This window comes from Boleophthalmus pectinirostris, unplaced genomic scaffold (assembly GCF_026225935.1).
Source record: "Boleophthalmus pectinirostris isolate CB_2022bp ecotype Guang Dong unplaced genomic scaffold, ASM2622593v1 HiC_scaffold_20, whole genome shotgun sequence".
NCBI lineage: Eukaryota > Metazoa > Chordata > Actinopteri > Gobiiformes > Gobiidae > Boleophthalmus > Boleophthalmus pectinirostris.
In genome coordinates, this window is record NW_026571153.1 from 23,515,824 (window position 1) to 23,536,294 (window position 20,471).

Sequence of the window (20,471 nt, forward strand, 5' to 3'; positions counted from 1 at the left end):
ATTATTCACAAAATACTTACAGTGCCTATGGCAGGTTGGGCAAAAAACCCAAACACCAAAACAGTTAAGATCATTATATTAATGATTTTACTAAAGATTTTACTTTTCTTTTCCCAATTTGGCCATTTTTTACTTCCTGGCTGGAAATATTGACATCACCTAGCAACTAAAATATAATTGGGCCACAACTCTGCTCTTAAGTACATAGAAATTATAATTTGATTTGAGTCATAAAACACAAAGAAACACCTTTATTTGGTTGAAATTATGATTAAAGTAACTGAAAAATGTATTTCTTGCGTAAATTGTACCAAATTTTTGGATAGAATTCTTCGTAGTGTGATGTTATCAATATGTGTACTTCCTGTAATTATCAACATATTTTAAAAACTTTTCTTCACAAATTTGCTTCTTGATTCATGTAAAAGTGTCATGTATATTTACATCTGTCATATGCACTTTAAAACTGTTCAAAAGTCTGATGGTGTTTTTTATTTCTCAAAGGGTGACCCAGGTCCAAAGGGAATTCGTGGATTCCCTGGTACCCCGGGGCGACCTGTAAGTGTTTTCAATCCAGATTTTAATATTTGATCTCAGGAGTAAACCGTATAATTAAACAGTATATTTCTCTATTTAGTAAGCCACGTAAATAATGTCATATATCAATATCATAATGTATATTGAAATATTATGAGACTGTCTGACTGCTCTCTTTAGACCATACAAACAAAATAATAAAAAGAATTGTACAGGTCTATTTAAGGGGTGCATTTATGACTATAAATGAGAGCTATTTCAATAATAATAATAGCTAGTTCAATAACTGCTGTGTTAGATTTAGTGTAAAATGGTATACAAAAGGCTTCACCAACATTGCTCTGCTAAGTATGTAATATACTGAGCCAATATTAAACGACTAGACTAGTATCAGCAGAGCAATTACATAAGGACTAAACCAGGACCAAATAATGGCTAAAACTAGTTAAGAATAAAGTCAGATTTAAACTAGTAATAACTCAACCAGTAAACAGGATAAAATGTTTTGATTTTTAGAAGATCGTTTTTAGGGTCTTATCTGGATCTGAACAGGCCAGCTACAAATGTCTCTCACCAAATTCTTACCAAATGCAGTAGTGGCACCAGAGGCCAGTTTTGCATGTTCTTGAAATGTTTTCCATTTGTGGGAAGTGATTAAAATTTCATTAGTAAAATCTGAACAATGTCAACAGTGTCATAACTATACATACAAGAAATAAATGAAAAGGAATAGAAAGAACAGTTCTCTTATGTTATCTTCCCATTTTACATTAACACTAATAGTTACTGTAAAACATTTCAGTACATTATACAATACAATATTTCATTTCAGTCACATATTAATCCATTGCAAAATGCAAATAGATATCTGCACTTTTTTAGGCACAACAACAGCTTTATTTTTTCACAAAAATATTCTTTTCAGTTGTAGTGTGGACAATTTGCAGATGTAAACAATTGTGAGATCTTGTATCAAAGGTCCCTACAGACGTGTTCAAAATTGTTGGTACCCCTGTTGTAATCAGAGAAAAATCAACAATGGTCATTGAAATAACTTGAAACTGATAAAAGCAATAATGAATTAAAAAATTACTGAAAATGGTCCTACGAAAATCAAACATTGCTTTTCACCTGTGGTTCAACAGAATCATTAGAAAAAACTAAATAATGAAACTAGCCTGGACAAAAATGGTGGTACCCTAAACTTAATATTTTGTTGCACAACCTTTTGAGGCAAACTCTGCAATCAAACGATTTCTGTAACTGTCAGTAAGACTTCTGCACTGGTATTTTGACCCTCTTCACGTGAGCAAACTGCTCTAGTTGTCTCAGGTTTGAAAGGTGCCTTCTCCAGACAGCATGTGCAGCTCATTTCACAGATGTTCAGTAGGATTGAGATCTGGGCTCACAGAAGAACACTCCAGAACAGTCCAATGTTTTGTTTTTAGCCATTCTTGTGTGTTTTTAGCTGTGTACTTTGGGTCATTATTCTGTTGGAAGACCCATGACCTACGACTGAGACCAAGATTTCTGACACTAGGCAACACATTTTGTTCCAAAATACCTTGATAGTGTTGAGATTTCATTGTACCTTGCACAGATTCAAGACACCCTGTGTCAGATACAGCGCCAGAACATAACCAAGTCTCCTCCATGCTTCACAGTAGGGAGAGTGTTCTTTTCTTGGTGTGTTTCATTTTTGCGCCTGTGAGCATAGAGCTCATATGCCTTGCCAAAGAGGTCCAGTTTTGTCTCAACTGTCCAAATGACATTCTCCCAGAAGCTTTGTGGCTTGTCAATATGTATTGCATTTGCTTTCAACAATGGTGTCCTCACATGAAGTCCACATTGGCATAAACAGTGACCGATGGTGCAATCTGACACTGGTGTACCTTGCCCTTCAAATTCACATTTCATTTCTTTGGAGTTTGAACTCTTTAATTACCGTTCATATGATCCATCTTTTCAATTTGTCATAAATTTTCCTCTTGCAGCTACATCCAGGGAGGTTGGCTACAGTCCTGTGGACCTTAAACTTCTGAATAACATGTGCAACCGTAATAACAGGAACATCAAATTGCTTGGCCTTTATCTTTAATCTGCTTCTCTATCATTTTCTTTCTAGTCTCCTGACACAGTTCTCTTCTTCACTTTCTCTGGTCCATGTTCAGTGTTGTCTCCATCATGTCTACAAACGGCACAATGGCACATGTGTCCCTTTAAACAGGCAGACTGACTGAGGACAAGTTTGAAGACACCTGTGATGCAGATTAGAGGACACACCTAAGTTTAACATATCCCTATTGTCCAATAACTTACAAGCCTTTCTAGGGGCACCATAATTTTTGTCCAGGCCAAGTTTGTTTGTTTTTTAGTTTGTTTTTTTAAATTATTGTATTGAACAACAATTCAAAAACAGTGTCTGATTTTCATTGGTTATTTTTTAGTAATATTCTATTAATGCTTTTCTTAGTTTCAGGTTATTTCAGTGACCATTGTTGAGTTTTCTTTGATTACCAGAGGGGTACCAACAGTTTTGAAATGTCTGTATATCAAAGTTTCATGGTGCACAGTTATTCATATATTTTACATTTTCAGGGACCATTTGGATATCCTGGATTGGTTGGAGAGAAAGGAATCCCAGGATATCCAGGCGCACGTGTACGGACACATTTTACATTTTTATCAAAATCCTTGAAATATTCATGCATTTTCTATATTTTACATTACACCTGTAATGGAACTACTTAGCTACTATTATTAATGTTGTCATCACACAGGGCCCACCTGGTTTTAATGGACCTCCTGGTGGTCCAGGTCAGCAGGTATGTTCATAGCCTTTATTCAGGCTAATTTGTGGAATCATGAAAAAATAAATAAAATATATTACACTTAATATATTATCGCTTTTTTCTTAGGGATACAGAGGCAATCCAGGCTATCCAGGGGCCCCAGGAATCCCAGGAGGAAAGGTAAACTAGTTACTGGTTTGTTAAAACTCATTTTGCTATTTTAATTACTACTTACTGTGCCACTTTAATTATTTTAAAATTTAAATTTCATAACAATTTCATTATAATTTGACTCTTTGTTATTATAAATTAGTGTGTTAGCTACAGTGTCTGAGCAATTTCCCTTTGTCTTAGTCCAGTAATATTTTTAATAGCGCCTACAGTAATACTATTTGCCCACTAGATGGCGCTATTGAAAGTAATTAACCGAGGCATTATTCAGGCAGGAGAAGGACTATGAACTACAATTCAAAACAATAGCTTATTATTGTACTTTCTGAAGGAGCGCACCTTTTTTCCTTAGCTAACTTTGCATAACTGAAATGTACAAAAGCTTCATGTTACATTTTGCGGTTTGGTTTGTTATATTTGTGAATATTTGCTGAAAGTTTGTATACTTAAAAATAAAAAAAAATTGCGCATGTTTTTTCTAATTATTTATAAATATTCTTACCACTCAATTTCCAATATTGTCTAAAAGGGAGAGCAAGGAGAACCCGGATTTCCAGGACCCCCAGCGTATGTCACCGATTTGGGCACTGCTGTTCAAGGTAATTAAACAGAATTTGGGCAAAAGTAAATTCCAGGATTTCTCTTACACTTTGATTTCATGCCTTAGGTCCACCTGGAGACAACGGCCGTCCTGGGATCCCTGGTCCCCGCGGCGACCAAGGTCCTCCAGGATTTCCTGGCCTTCCCGGAGTTCCAGGAACATACACAGGAATTGGAGGTAAAAACAATGCATTTAGGAACATATCTGGTTAAGTTTGTCCATAAATGTGTGAATATTACTACTAGGAACAATAGTGAACATAAAAGATATTTGGTTATGGGAGAAAACTGGCAGGTACATAGGTCTAAATCATCACTAACAGATTGTTCAGCTTCACTGAAATGTATTCTCTTCTAATGCAGCACGTGGAGCCCCAGGTTTCCCTGGTACACCAGGTCCAAAGGGAGAGAAGGGCAGCCCAGGTATCCCAAGCTACGGCCCCGAGGGTCAGTCCGGCTCCCCTGGACTCCCAGGACAACCCGGAGTTGCTGGACCCCCTGGACCCTCTGGTAACAAAGAATAACGCTCTTATATTACACAAGATTGACTCCTGTGAGCTTTAAGCGATGTTAAAATGTTGTTACCTCCTCAAAAACAGGATGAGTTGTGTTTTGTTTCATTCATACATATTTGAATAATTCTTTATAATTAGTCTGTCTACATCTCCAAAGCTCAAAATGCTTTGTTCCACCTTGTGATGTCATGAATCAGCAGTTTTCAAGTTAACAGCTGCCTTTTATGTTTAGTTCATTAGAGATTGGCAAGGCCAGGGCTGAAATTAAAAACACAGTAGAACACTTCCAGTATCATCACATGACATCACAAGGTGAAATAGAGTGTTTTCTGTTTGAAACAGGAATTCAGCCTAAATATGCAGGGTTTGTGTGTTTAACATGTGTGAATGAGACAAAACTCCAGGTATGTTTGTGATGTCTCAATACAACCACACATCTCAACCAGCAATCAGCAATGACCCTACATTAAGCATCACACCCCCAGAAAATATTGCTGACATCAGCTGCAATGTAGGCTATCAATAACACTGAAAACATTTGTTTTTAATAATTTTGAGATTAAACACCACACACACTGCAGGTTAATGTGGAAAGAATTTTATAGCTCACTACTTTTATTGTCCTCCAAGGATTCAATCCCTGTGTCATCTATCCTAACGGACAACCAGGTATCAATAAGATAACCATATTGCCATTAACATTATGGCAATTATGGGCCTATAAAATATAAAACAACTTTGGTAACACTTTATAGTAACTACACTGTAATTAGCCTTAATAAAGCATGAACAAAGCCTTAAATCATAATGAACAAATAGTTTATTAGCAATGATTCAGGCTTGGTAACTACTTAAGTAATGTCAAAATCCCAACCCTTTAGGGTTAGGGTAAGTCTAAGCCTGAACCATTTATAAAGAGCGGGTATTATGCAAAATCAACTTGTTGTCATCCATGCATGTTTAAATAATTTTGCAATATTTCCCATGTCCTATTCGAACCCTCTTTACAGTTAACAATACAATCCTATCCAAAATATACAAAAGCAGGCCACAGACTTTAACTTCATAAACCTGATGCGATGTGCAGTAGACATTTAACATGTCAACATGTAATCATCTAAATATGTTATATGTTACTCCAATACCACCTCTTTAATAAACCATCTGTTAATTCTGAATCAGGTGTTTGCTCATAGTTTATTAAAGTATTAACATGTAGTTATTATAAAGTGGTACCACAACTTCACACCAATACTTTTTATGTCTAACTGCTTAAGTGCTATACTGGTGCTAGCCTGCAGGGGCGCTGGTGAGTATGGAAAGCTTCAGACTTGGATAGGAAGGTCCAAGCTGCTTTACTCATCTTTGGCCAGATGATGTCGCCAGTGAACAGTTCAATGATTTTTTTTAAAGGCACTGAAAGCATGGCAGGCAATGCAAGTGCAATATTTATTTTTGGCAAAGGCACATTCAACATTATGAAATATGAAATAAAGTTTAAAATGTGAAATTTAGTAATGTGTGAATGCCAAAACTACACTATGCATGCTCTAGATCAGTGTTGGGCAAGTTACTCTGGAAAAGTAATATGAAAATTTATTATGAATTACTTCCTCTAATCTAACATAATTTACTAAAATAATAATAATAATAATAATAATAATAATGATAACATATTCCTGATTATAAATTATTTATTAAAAAAAATAACTAAAAAGCAACCTAGAGCTCAGGGACTATTATAAAGTCACAAGGAGACAATGGTGAAATGTATTGACTCTTGGTCATTTATCTGAATATATAAACTTAGAAACAAGTAACTATTTGAAACCAAGTGTCTCTCAACACCTCAGTCCTATTTCTAATGTCAATCTGGTACATTCTGGCAGTTTTAGGACACAGCATATAGACTGAAAAGGTAACATAAAGTTACAGGGGGTTTGTAACTGTAATCTAAATACTACATTTTAAAATCTATTACATTACTGCATTACAAAACCATAAAAAGTGTAATCTCTTTACAGTAATTACTAGTTAACGCCCAGCACTGCTCTCGATCATGGTCAATGCAAAATCATTGAATGAGTTCTCACAGCTCATTTATATTTTCAGAAAGATATAAATATAAATGCAACTTTCCTCTTGCAAAGAAATCTTAAATCTATATTCATTAAGAAGATTCCACACTTTTCAGGTAAGTAACAGTGAGTAATCTAATATAAACTGAACATCTCTTTGTGTATTTTCACAGGACCTGGTATAGGTGGAATTGCTACCCCAGGAGAGCCTGGACTGCCGGGGGCCAGAGGAGAGCCAGGAAGCCCTGGGTTTAAAGGAGTCAGAGGTACAATATTGATAATAATACAATATGATGTTCACTCGCTCACTTTTGTTACTGGTTCCATGAGAAAAGACATATGAATCTACTTGTCTGTACAAATAGGGCTTGGTGGTATGCACTATAGAAGTTTTTTTCCCCCTAACATTAATCAATGGCAATTTTTGATTCATTGATCTGGTGGCAAGTTACTATTGTAGCCACTGCTCACCTGGGGCAGATTGACAGAAGTGAGGCTGCCAATCTGCACCATCTGCCCCTTTGACCACCACCATTCACACACACCACATTCATACTAGTTAGTGTGGGTGAAGTGTCTTACCTAAGGACACAAACAGGCATCTGGTATTCTCAGTGGGTTTTTTGGGCTTTATAATTATTTCTTATTGGTCGAGGGTGGAGCCAATCACACTTACAAATGCAGCAGAGTCTGGAGAGTAAAACAAGATGCTCAATTTGAGAAAACACAATTTGGATAAAAAAAAAAAAAAATGATTTGGGCAGTTATGTTATGACGCATATTTTATCAAGTAGCTATAGTATTGTTGACAGTGACACCCATGCTGTACTGGTAGGTGATGTTGGAGACTGTGCCTGTGCTGGGGGCGGTGTTCCGGGGACCCCAGGCGCTGAGGGACCCCCCGGACCCACTGGGTCCCCTGGGTTTCCTGGAGCAAAGGGAGAACCCGGAGACGGAGGAGCGCCAGGATTCAACGGACTTCAAGGACCTCCAGTGAGATTGGAGTTTTTACATTAACAGTGTACTAACATTGCACTGACCCAGTCAAACTAAAGGGTGACACTGATGCAGTGTAATTTTGTTATGTTGACAAGATGAAGAGATCATAAATTTTTTACGTCCATGCCTATATTCAAATGTGGCCAACCCTCTGAAGAAGTCTCTAGCTGAGGAGAGTAGAGCACCACTAGATACACTACTGGTGTGGTTAAATTTTTAAAGTGGTATTAATCTGCTCACAACCACATTTCAGATAGAGCTGCTAAACTGGGCAGTACCTGGAGGACTAAAGGGGAGAGTGACAGGGAGCCAGGTGTTTGTAAACAGAACCATCTGGCTGTAATCAGGTGATCACTTTAATTAGCAAACCCTAACCTGTACCAAACATGCAGTGATTTTCAAATAATAATTTGTTTAGGATTTACTCACCAGATGTTACAGTGTTGTTCCACTCCATTCAGCACATTCAGCAGCTCCAGCCAGGCTCTGCTTGGGACTGTATATATTTCTCCTCCTTAGGATATTTCTCCTTCTTAGGGCCCAGCTGGACCTCGTGGTGGATTTGGGCGTAAAGGAGAGAAGGGTGCTTCATATTATCCCAGTCAGGGTTTGGGGGTGAAAGGCGAGATTGGAGCCCAGGGACCCAGAGGACCCACCGGAGAGACTGGAAAACCAGGCAGAGACGGACTGCCCGGTTTCCCCGGAGCCGTCGGACCTCCTGTGAGTATTGGATATTTTGTAAAGTGCAAACTACAAAAAATGAACTGATACTAGAAAAGCCTGATTTAGACTATACTCCTCCAATGCCAGAAGCACACATTCACTACTAATTCGTTTACAAATGTAAAGTGTGTTAGAAATTAAAATCCATTATTATTACTACTACTACTTATCAAATTATTTCAGTTTTTGAATGTGAGTGAGACTTATTTTTTCATTGTTTTACGTTCTATCTTTATTAGGGAAAATTAATGTTTTTGGTGAGACTTTGAAGTTAAGATCAGATAAACCTGTATTTGTCTTGATGGGGAAATTATAGAAGAACAGGAAATGTGTAATCAAGAAAATAAATATTATAAGATCTAACAACATGCATAAAATTCAACACAACACCTTGCAAGCACAAGGTAACATATCCAAAACTACTATTATTATTTTATTGTTTGTTATTGAAACCATAAAGCTACACAAATTCATGCACACTTCTGCTAATCTGTCTGTCTGTTTCCAGGGCGATGCTGGTTATGGCACAGTCGGTGAAAAGGGCTTCGCAGGATTCCCCGGTCCAAAGGGTCTTCCTGGAGGTCCCGGAGAGCCAGGGGTGGGCTACGCAGGGACCCCCGGATACAGAGGCGAGCCTGGGGACCCTGGTATCCCTGGATTCCCTGGAACACCCGGAGTCCCTGGAGAGAAAGGTCAGTGCAGAGTGTGAAGTTTTATTAGTTGAAATTATTTAAACTGAATAGTTGATTTGACTAGAGTAGATTTATTTACTTATTGGGAATCAGAATTAGGTCGTTCAAAGTACTGAAAATCCGATACTAATCGATATTCAAAAATTTGTATTGAAACTAGATACTCATTTGAACTTATATCGATACAAAAAAGTCACATTTACGGGACAGAAATTAACCTTTCTTGAATAACTTTAGAATGATCTTGAGCTGTATCAGAACAAGTATAAGAGCTAAGAGACTACTCTCATGGACCACTATGGAACCTACCTTAACAACTGTGGGATTACACAGATATAAAACCACATGGTAATATAAAAGAAAGTACTATTATTTATTGGTGAAAAATATATTATCTGAATAAAGAGTGTTTGTAATTATCATTTCTTTATCAAAATCAGCATCAAGTATCGAGTCTATTCCTTAATATCAGGTTTGAACTATGCCATATAATGTTTTGACTTTTATTATCAATTCACAACATACAAACTGTAACAAAAAAAGAACAAGTACGGTTCATTTTCTCCATCTTGCATAGTATAAATTAGTTTTTGGCTCAGGATTGAATTAAATAAGTTTCTATCTTATTATATCTTCATTATATTGCAAATGTTTAAAACACACATTGCGGAGCATAAAGTTCAATAGTTCTGAACTGGTTTGCTAAGTGAAAGAAATTGAAAGTAGTACACTTAAAATTCAATGATCCAGACCTACAAAGTGAATAAATCTATTAATAAAAATAGTCAAACTCAACTCATGTTCTTTAGCTGATGTAGCGATAGAGTGTTTGAGAGTGTGAATGGATGTGATGCTTTCTTCAACAGGCTGAAACCACCACCATCTCATCCATCTCTGTAGTTATAGTTATTCACATAGTCCATTAGTCTCCATTTTAAGATTAATCCTTCTGGTACATTGGCCGGTTTTACGTCTGGTCCAGTCCCAGGTCTGGTCCGGTCCCAGATCTGGTTCAGTCTTAGGTTCAGATCCTGGTTCGGCCTCTGCAGCTTCCTGCCTTCACACCTGCTGCAGCTGTTAACTTCATGATTAATGGTCTCCATTAATGTGCTTTCTCTGCAGCCCATGATATTAATATTAATAATATTAATAATAATCCATAATCTACAAACTGCTGCATTTTAACAGTGATGATGTATTTGCTGAATGTGTAACAGCCACTGTGATTGTTTTAGTCTCAGAAAACACTTTAAGACATTTGTTTTATATATTATCAATTCAGCAAGTTAAAACATTGGTTAAAAAAGCTTTTAAAGTACACTACACTAATGTACACTAATACTACTTAAAAACATGTAAGGTACCACACAAGACATAATTTACATACACAACAATTAGTTCTAATTTCTAAAGTTACATCACTTAGCATTATACAAAAAAGCAACTTAAAAAAAAAGTAGATAAAAATGTTTTATCTTCTTGTCTTGTTGTTAATTAAGTTATGATTAAGATGTAAACATCAGCAGAATTACATGTTAGTTACTGTATATGTAAAGACATCCAGAGTATCAAATAAAATTTTACTTCTTACACATAAAGCCTCAATACAAACCTATGGTCATGCACACCTCATTAATTCGTACAATGAACATATACAATGCATTTGTTATAAATAGATACTTTATATTGATCCCGAAGCAAATTCCACCTGCTCTTATTCTTTTTTGTGCTATACAGAGGTTTTCTGAGACTAAATGACACAAAGTCCACTACAGTGTGAATGTGATGCTAATGCTACACTGATTTAATGATGCTATTAATAAGAAGGCTATTTCCACTCACAACAGCTGAGACGAGACTTAAAGGGGTATTATGCTAAATATACTTTTTTGAGCTTTCTTCTGTGTTATAAGGTTGTTCCCTCATCAAAAACATGCCTGAAGAGATTTAGATGTCATCCATGCATTTTTAAGTAATTTAGCAATCTCTTCACGGGCTCTATTCTAACCCTTCTATGGTTAACTAAAATTCTGTCCAATGTTCAGCCTATATCACCACTTGCTTGGCAATTTTCCATAAATATATAAAAGCATATATTTAAAAAAAACAAAAAAAACAATGCGCTAGAACTCCACAAACCTGATGTGATGTGGAGTAATTTCAGAGCGTTATCACATTACAATTGTCATGCATTTCACTAAGGGAGGGGAGACTCAGCATCAAAAACTAAAATGAAACTTATTACACATGTTAATACGTTGTTTTCGGGAAAATATCAATTTCAAAAGAATTAAATGTAACATAGTGATTTAAATATGTTTAGCAGTTTATGCCCCAGAGTGTAAAGTAAAGTGTAATTAAGATATGTTTATTTTAATATAATGGATAATATACTAATTTGTTCCATGCTGTTGGTAGTGGAAATAACTGGTAAACAATGAAGCAAGAATTGATCAAGCTTCTGCCTTAACTGCTTTAATAATGAACTGAAATCCATTTGATGAACTGAATTAATTGCGCAAATGACCCTAACTGGCTTTGTGTGCTGCCACCTGTACCTGTCTCTCTATCTCTCCACCCATCGCCCGCCTCTCGATCGCCCGCTCACCTGTGCATGTTTGTCCAGGTGACAGCAGCTGTGGAGGGGTTTATGACGGCCAGAAGGGATCGGGTGGGTAACTAATGCTTTTCATCCACCAGAAAGTTTAAATAGAGATAAGAAAGCAGAGGAAAACTGGTGGACACATGAACAAATGTTTTACAGAAAAAATAGTTTGAAAAGTTTTATTTAGATGCCGTTTACACAGAATGATGTGTAAACGGTAGATGGTGCTAATATAATTCTCTGCAACACTTGTGAACTTCTAAATTGTAGATGGAAAATGTTGCCAAAATACATTCATTGTTAAAGGTCTTATATGTTATAATGTTATTACCTCCTCAAAAATATACCTGGATTTATGTTTTGTTTCATTCATGTTTGAGCAATTCTTTATTTTTAGTCTGTCTACATTTGTAAAGTTCAAAATGCTGTGCTCCACTTTGTGATGTCATGAAGCGGTAGTGTTAAGTCTAGAGCTAACTTTTATTTGAAATTCTCCAAATGATTCTAGTTAAGTGAAGAGTGTGGAGTTTAAAAACACAGTGGAGTCTCTTCCTGCAGGATTTGATTGTTAAACATGTGAATGAAATGACACAAAACTCTGGTTATGTTGTTGATGAGGAGGTTATAAGGTTATAACTTAGATCAGAAAACTACGTAAAATTAAAAAAAAATATATTTGTTTATAAAAAGGTTTAACGCATGTGTTGATGACAAAGCCAATGGAAGATTCTCACTCCCTGAGCTTTAGGGACTCCATTTGGCCGAGTCTAATGTCCATAAACAGGTTGATCTATACATTATATTAAGTTATATATACAGTGTTAGGAGAGACTCATTAGCCAGTTATAGAGCAGACCCTTCTCTATTTCCACCAGTCAAAGCTTCACAAACCTGGTGCATGTTTCTGCCTGCAGTGCTAAAGTGCTTTTTAACCAGTTATTCATGTTTGAAAGAAAACCAAAACATCAGTATCTATTTTGTATCATTCATTAAGTTTTCATTTTTTCCACTAACTGCATTAAAACCAGACAAACCCAACAATTAACCAAGGTATGAATGGACACAACAGACAATTAGTGCATAAGACAATCCATGTGTAACTCACATTTAACCAGAATATAGAATTCAGTAATGATGACATTTTTATTAGGATATGTTAGACTAAGTGCTATGTGAACTGTGACTATTTTGTGAATCTGTACTGATCATTATCAGAGGTGGTTAGTATAGCAGTTTTTTTTTTTTAGGTTTATTTTTTTGTTCTTTTGTTTTTTTAATATATTGTATTGCAGTAGTTTTCAGACAACATACTTTTAATCCTTCTTGAGTAATAATTTTTTGAAGTAACAGTACTTGAGTAAAAGCTTTGGTTAATCTTTCCACTGTGATTAAGTCTTCAAGTGACAAAAGCTTTATGTTGACATTTGAGTTTATTTTACCTTCAGATTTTTTATTTTTTTTCCCCACATTTGTGTGTTTATCTTTTGAAAATACTACAACTGCTTATGTACATTTTTTTTGTCCTAAATACCACATTAAATTCAAATTATAAATCCGATGCTACGTCCAGACATTTTTTACAAATGAAAATACTCTTTTACTCTTTCTTGAGTAATATTATTTCTAAGTGATATTTTTCTTACTTGAGTATATTTTTCGACTACTCTACCCACCTCTGATCACCTACATTTAGACTGATATTTTATTTGTTGTTAATATTTGGAGCTTGTATCTTGTATATTGTGTCTGTGTTGTCCAATATCTCTTCAAATGTCACTTCTAACTTATCATGACCACTACTAGGCACCAATCTTCCCTGCACTATTCCTGGAGAACCTGGAGAGCCCGGTTATCCTGGTATCCCGGGGCGACCAGGTAAAAACAACAACAAAAAATGATCCTTCAAATGTATTCATAACTGTTTTAGATTACATCTTGTGATAGGTGTTAAATTATTATTATTATTTGCCTTTTAAATGTATAAAATATTTGACTTTTATAATTTCAATTAACTACTTATTTTTGTTGTATTACTGCATATTTTACAGCTAAGAAGTAGCAGTTGCATAGATTATTTCCTTATTGATTCATTCATTTCAGATTTGCCTTACCTAAAGAAAAATAAAATTGTTGAAAGAAGTGAAACTATTTATATTTTCAATGTGGGAAATTTATAAGGCATCAGTAGAAGTACCCGCTTTAAGTATTTTTGTTGTCATTAAGTTATTAAAGTCTCACCTGTTCTTGCACCTATCCAAAGGGCCTAAGGGACAGCCTGGGTCCAGTGGAAACCCAGGGCGTCCTGGTTTTGATGGAACAAAAGGAGAAAGAGGAGACCCAGGTTACGGAGGCCAGCCAGGACCACAAGGTAAACCAGCTTTAAACACTTTTCACTAGGTGCTGCTCATTTTATATTTAAAACATCACTAAATTACATTCACCAGGGCATTATCCTGTTATCTATGTGGACTTTGCATGTTCTCTCTGTGTCTGGGTGGGTTTCCTTTGGTCACCCCATTTCTCCCATCAACTCAAAACTTGCACCATAGTTGAAATCCTCCAGCTAGTCCTGATCAAGGCTAGCTTAAGATCTGGAGATGCTGCTCTTGACAGTTTGGCCCAGTGGCATTGAAGGATGGGTCAAATGCAGTACAATAAAGTGTACCAGATAGTATTTGTAAAAGCAAAAAATCATAAAATTGCAGCCCTATTTTTTCCATTTATAGTGTCATATAATGTTGAACAAACCAATAACTTCGTTGTAAGCAAATGTTGGCAAAATTAACCCAAATAGCATAAATCTTGTGGACTTCTCTGTAGGTTTCCCTGGACCCAGAGGAGACCCTGGTATTCCGGGTGTACCAGGAACCAGTTTGAATGGAGCGAGGGGAAAGGACGGTGTGCCTGGTATTCCTGGAGCGAAGGGCCAACCTGGAGATGTGCTGGGGGCCACTCCTGGACCACCAGGGCTCAATGGCTTTCCTGGGGCCCCTGGAGACAAGGGCCTGCCTGGGACCCCCGGAGGACCTGGTGCACCTGGTGAGTATCAGACCAGCTGGATACTAAAAGTAGTATAGAAACTAGAAACTCAGTTGTACAGTTATCACATTCACAAGTCACATTCACAAGACAGAAATGAACCTTTCTTGAATAGCTTTAGAATGATCTTGAGCTGTTTAAGACCACAAAGACTAATATACACCCATGGACTGCTATGGAACTGGAACCTACCTGGAAGGAACAGTGTGACTGGTCGAACAAAAAAGTATTAGGAACAGTAGAGAATGCTATTAAAACACCATAAAACACCATATACACAGCAAAAGAAATGTATTTAATGTTTAGTTCCACTTTAAGTGTGTATGTATGTAAGTGTATATAATTATAAATATGTGATATTATTGGTGATTTATCTATCTATACAAAACTATAAATTTTCAGTTCTTCAAATATCATAACTGGCCTCTCCCCTCAGGTTTGGATGGGCGTAATGGTGTTCCCGGATTGAAGGGAGAGCGAGGAGTTGATGGTGCACCAGGTTTCCCCGGAGCTCAGGGACCTCCAGGAGAATACACAGGAGGGGTCCCAGGACGGCGAGGAGAACCTGGTCCCAAAGGACTGAGCGGACCCCCAGGTACTCCCCAAGTTCTCTGCTTCTGTCTACTAAAGCATTTCATATTTACATATTTACTCTACAATATAGTTGGCAAAAGTATTGAAAATGAGATACAAATCAATATTAAAACTAGTATAGAAACTGGATATTTATTTGTACTAAAAAAGTCAGAGGATAAAATGAACCTTTTCTGAATAGCTTTAGAATGATCTGAGCTGTATAAGAGCACATAGACGAGTATACACCCATGGACAAGTATGCACACTGCCTGGACCACTGAGGGATGAAACAGATATAAGGCCACATGGTAATATAAAAGAAAGTCCTATGATTTAATGTGGAAAATTACATTCTGTTGTCTAAAGAGTGTTTTTATTATCATCTTGGTATCGTAATCAGTATTAGCAACATTATAATTAGTGCTGTCATGCGATTAAAAAAATTGAGAGATTAATTAATTATGATCTGTAATTAATTAATCTAATTAATCTCATTTTAATCTCACCTAAAAATTGCTGAGAAAAGCCTTCAATTTGAGGTATTTTCATTTAAAGTCATTATTACATTATTGTGGCAGATCAAAAGACTGATATAGATTTTAAAAAGTGACTTTATAAAGTCATTTATTGTTTAACAAATCTCTCCAATTTGTCTCCATGTCTCCATGAATAAGAAACTGTTTGTTGTAAAGTAGCAAAGACGAGGAAATCTGAACATAATAACTTTTGTCTACTTAAAGACAATAAAAAGTCCAGTCTTTCCTTAACCATATTAAAAATATTATTGACAGAGAAATGCTTTATATATGAGATCACTGGTTTTAGTCCTTGTTTTAGTCCTGGTTTAGACCTGCTTTAGTCCTACTTTAGTCCTAGTTTAGTCCTGGAAAGGGTTAGTCCTGGTTTTAGTCCTAGTGTTAGTTCTGGTTTAGTCCTGGTTTAGTCCTGGTTTAGTCCTGGTTTAGACCTGGTTTAGACCTGGTTTTAGTTCTGGTTTTAGTTCTGGTTTAGACCTGGTTTAGTCCTGGTTTTAGTTCTGGTTTAGTCCTGGTTTAGTCCTGGACTGGATAAGTCCTGGTTTTAGTCTTGGTGTTAGTTCTGGATTAGAGGCGCACAGGAGGAAGCGCGGTTTATGCAGCGTAGCGAGAAAACACGATCCACACGCGGCGCACGGCAGCACGTCGGTGTCCGCGCAGTGTCTACGGAAGGAAACGTGGTCCGCGCGTTCTCAGGTTAATGACGATGATGAAGGTGTGTGTTTGTTTGTGTGTGTTTGTGTTTGTTTGTGTTTGTGTGCGTGTCCCCTCATGTGGCAGGTCACTATAGGACAGTAGTGCAGACATCATGAGTCTATGCAGGTTGTTTTCACCAGTGACATTTAAGTTGTAGGCTACTGGACGTTTACATCGCTCTTATTGCGCACGTTTTGTGTGGGTTTCCGACAATGAGTGGAATTACCGAAATAAAAAAATGTATAAATGTGTTTTTTGTGTGTGTGTTGTTGTCCCAACAACACATAAAAACTGATTTTATAATAAAGCAACTCGCATACAGAAACAGTAAATTTAGAGATTAAAAATGAGATTAACGCGATTAAAAACATAACGCGCTAAATATGACTGTAATTAATTAATCGCAATTAACGCGATAATTTGACACCCCTAATTATAATACAGTTTTGCATGTATGAAGTCAATAACAAAACTATACTACATACCTTCATGCTATGTTTTCTATTACGTGGGAATATATTCAAACTTCAGAATATTTACCAAAAGATTAAACTCTCATTTGAAGAACTCAAAAACTGAAAAGTTTAATATTTTTCATCATTTCATTCTGTCTTGAAGTTGATTGTTCATTTTTGTATTTTACTCTCCTCAGTTTCAACGTGAGTCAGAGTCGGCCATTTTGTATTTCTGTCTTTCACTGATCTGTTCTTCTTGTTTCTTTCTCCTCTTTTTCCTCCTTCACCATCCTTTCATCCTTATTGTTTTACTTTTTGGTTTTGGGTCATTCCTGTAGGCTGTCCAGGTGAGACATCCCATATGAACCTCCTCCCTCTCTTCCTCTGCTTCGTATTCAACATTCTGTCAAATATTAACATTTATTTTATTGCCTTTAAAAATAAAATGCCCATATTAGTCAACATTGAATTCATCTCCAATTTTGTTGCTAGTTTTTGCAATTTTAAGTTGTGATGTTGGCTACAAATGGACATTTTTGCAATGGGTGTGGATAAGTCTAATCATTACTAAACAGGTTTATTGAATTATTTGCTATTGCTCTTAAGAAAAAAAAACAAAGCTACCTGCAAAATAAAATAAAATTGCATTATATTTCCAGCACATCCATGTTTTAAATTAATTTCTCCACTTTCAGAGCGCACTTAAAGATACTGTATAAAGAAGTGGACTAAGGGAGTGTAATGTCACCCATAGTGTTCGGCTTCGGTCATATCAAGCTTATTGAGGCTAGCAGTTATAGGAGCTCATTTGGAGTTGAGTTCCATATTAGGAACAGGAATTTATTAATTTATTTTTTCAATATAAAATAAATTGGACACTGAGTCAATGGAGCCAAAAATGTTCACTTCCTATTTGGAACTGGGTGGCTAGTGGATTAGCTATGTCCATTTATATATACAGTTTGTGTTATAAAGTTTATATTTTTAAAGTAAGATACAACTTATGGGGATGTGTTGAAAATGGCTTAGCTACAATAGAAGCAATATTACTAGTATTTAGCTTGCTTCATCCCAGACAAACCTAAAGCTGTTTAACATGGCTAATTTATTCTGCTCTTGTACTTGGAAATCCTATGTTATTGACTGTAAATTGTGGTTTAATCAATTATTATCAGTTATTAATAAAATAGGCCAAGTACAAATGCAGAACTCAAAGACATTAGAACAATGTGATGGTAGTTACATTGGAATTCATGTCTTTGTCAAAGTGTGTGTTGTTGATTTTTTTTTACATGACTTTAAAGGTACACTGGAACTTTTCTGGTGGGTTGGCACCCACCATTGCTCCACCTAGAATGATTCACAGTATGGCATTTAATATAGCCATCACATTTATTTAATAATAGGTGTTTTTATTTATTCACAGTTATACCTGTAACCTGTGCATAGTGGCACCACGTGCTTGTCTCCATGGAGATAGATAAGTTTAATGCCTTACTGTGAAACATTCTAGGCAATAACATATCTATGAAGACATGCATGTGGTAAACTCCCCACCTGAAATGTTACGCAGTGCACTTTTAACATCAAACTTGTTAAATAATTCAATTTCTTACATGAACCAGCTTGATAGTAAAATAATACATTGTCTCTTTCTGTAGGTTATCCCGGTCGTAAAGGAGACAGGGGAGATCCAGGATTCCCGGGCCCCTCTGGCATGAAGGGCACTCCGGGTCTGCCTGGCATCCCAGGGAGCCCCGGACCCCAAGGACCCCCCGGACTCCCCGGACCTGGCACCGTTCCCGGAATCCCTGGAATACCAGGTGTCAAGGGTAAGATCTGGCTACTGCTTTAGTAGTTTCTCATTTAGAATTTGGCACCACTGAGTAGCCATTTTGATAAAAAAATAATAATAATTTAACCCACTTTTCAGTGCTTATACCTATTTACAGACACAAACTCAATATGTCTTAATACAAGGGTTACAGTAGGTTACATTCACACTTGTCTGTGTTGGGTCATGGTTTGGTACTTGGTTTAGTCCTGATCTAGTTCAAAATGGAGTCCCAGTTTAGTCCCAGTTTTACGTGTGTGAAAGTGTGAAAATTTAATGATCATATTGCTTTGTTCCATTGTTTTGTTCCTCAGGTGAGAGAGGTTTCCCAGGCTTAATGGGTTTCCCTGGACTCCCTGGTCGTCCTGGATCTCCCGGTTTTCCGGGTGGGAAGGGTTTTCCGGGAGACCCCGGAAGAAACGGACGGGACGGGGGCCCTGGATTCACTGGACCTAAAGGTACAACATCTGTGGTTGTCTTATGTGCTACTGGCTGGTCTATGGTAGGTTTGGCATGGAACATAAAGGTAAAGATGAATAAAAGCTATGATTTTTTTTTTTTTTTTTTTTTTATAATAATTTTTATTTGCAAACTACATAGATTACAACAAATAGGAACCAAACAACATACAAGATACAAGACAGACATTACGACTGAACATTACATACAAATAGGAACAAAGATGACAGGGGTTGGTGACAGTGTGAACCTTATGTGCGTGTCTGTGTGTCTGTGTGTGTGTGTGTGTGTGTGTGTGTATATGTGTGCGTGTATGTGTGTATGTGTGTGTGTGCATATACGTGTATGTGTGTGTGTGTATGTGTGTGTGTATGTGTGTGCATACGCGTGTGTATGTGTGTGTGCCGGGGGGGGATAGACAGGCTATGCGGATGATTTAATGCTGACCTGTATTCTTGCTATTTAATTTGAGTATTGAAAATTTGTTAAGTGTGTGTTGGCATTTTGCCTCAAATCCCCACTCAAGTGGGAGCAGGCCAAGCCACACTCACGCCCCCCAAGGCGGGTGCGGGGGCCACCCCCAGGGCTCCGCATGTAGTCGCCCATCGACCAGGCCGGCCCACCCCCCAATATATGTACATGTGCATTCATTCACACGCACACATGCATGCACGCACCTGCCTGCACAGGAATGTGCACGCACATCCACATACACACAAGCCTGCACACACTCAAAAGCTATGAAAATTGATTATTTATTTACAAAAATGTGAATGACAAAATGATTGAATAAAAATATAAAGTCTCTTGATTTATTTTGTCCAAGTTTACTTTGGTTATTTCTTGTTACATCCAGGTGAAATTGTTAGAATTATTTCCGCTTTAGTATTGGAAAATAATAAAGTAATACATCATCTCTTAACTATAATTGTCACAGATGAACAGATGATACAGATGAACAACAAAATATAATGGTCATAGTAATAATAAAGCCATAGTTCAAAGCAGGATGAATAGTTGGATCATGATCATAGACTGTATAAAGAAGTGGACTAAGGGAATGTAACGTCACCCATAGTGTTCGGCCCCAGTCAAATGAAGCTCACAAGGCTGGCAGTTCTAGGAGCTAATTTGGAGCCTGATTTCATATTTGGAATCCCGACT

At 36.8% G+C, this 20,471-nt stretch overlaps 1 protein-coding gene across 1 annotated transcript in view; it reads left to right on the forward strand.

Annotated features, from left to right (window-relative positions):
* The window catches only part of col4a6 (collagen, type IV, alpha 6), a 126,224-nt gene that overhangs the window by 95,653 nt on the left and 10,100 nt on the right, over window positions 1-20,471 (forward strand). The window contains exons 14-30 of the mRNA XM_055156299.1: window positions 505-558; window positions 3,136-3,198; window positions 3,318-3,362; window positions 3,456-3,509; window positions 4,030-4,099; window positions 4,168-4,278; window positions 4,464-4,610; window positions 6,867-6,959; window positions 7,529-7,686; window positions 8,230-8,412; window positions 8,924-9,107; window positions 13,516-13,587; window positions 13,973-14,080; window positions 14,533-14,751; window positions 15,188-15,346; window positions 18,676-18,846; window positions 19,163-19,306. Coding sequence (XP_055012274.1) covers window positions 505-558; window positions 3,136-3,198; window positions 3,318-3,362; window positions 3,456-3,509; window positions 4,030-4,099; window positions 4,168-4,278; window positions 4,464-4,610; window positions 6,867-6,959; window positions 7,529-7,686; window positions 8,230-8,412; window positions 8,924-9,107; window positions 13,516-13,587; window positions 13,973-14,080; window positions 14,533-14,751; window positions 15,188-15,346; window positions 18,676-18,846; window positions 19,163-19,306 — 2,035 coding nt within the window. The remainder of the gene's footprint in view (window positions 1-504; window positions 559-3,135; window positions 3,199-3,317; window positions 3,363-3,455; window positions 3,510-4,029; window positions 4,100-4,167; window positions 4,279-4,463; window positions 4,611-6,866; window positions 6,960-7,528; window positions 7,687-8,229; window positions 8,413-8,923; window positions 9,108-13,515; window positions 13,588-13,972; window positions 14,081-14,532; window positions 14,752-15,187; window positions 15,347-18,675; window positions 18,847-19,162; window positions 19,307-20,471) is intronic.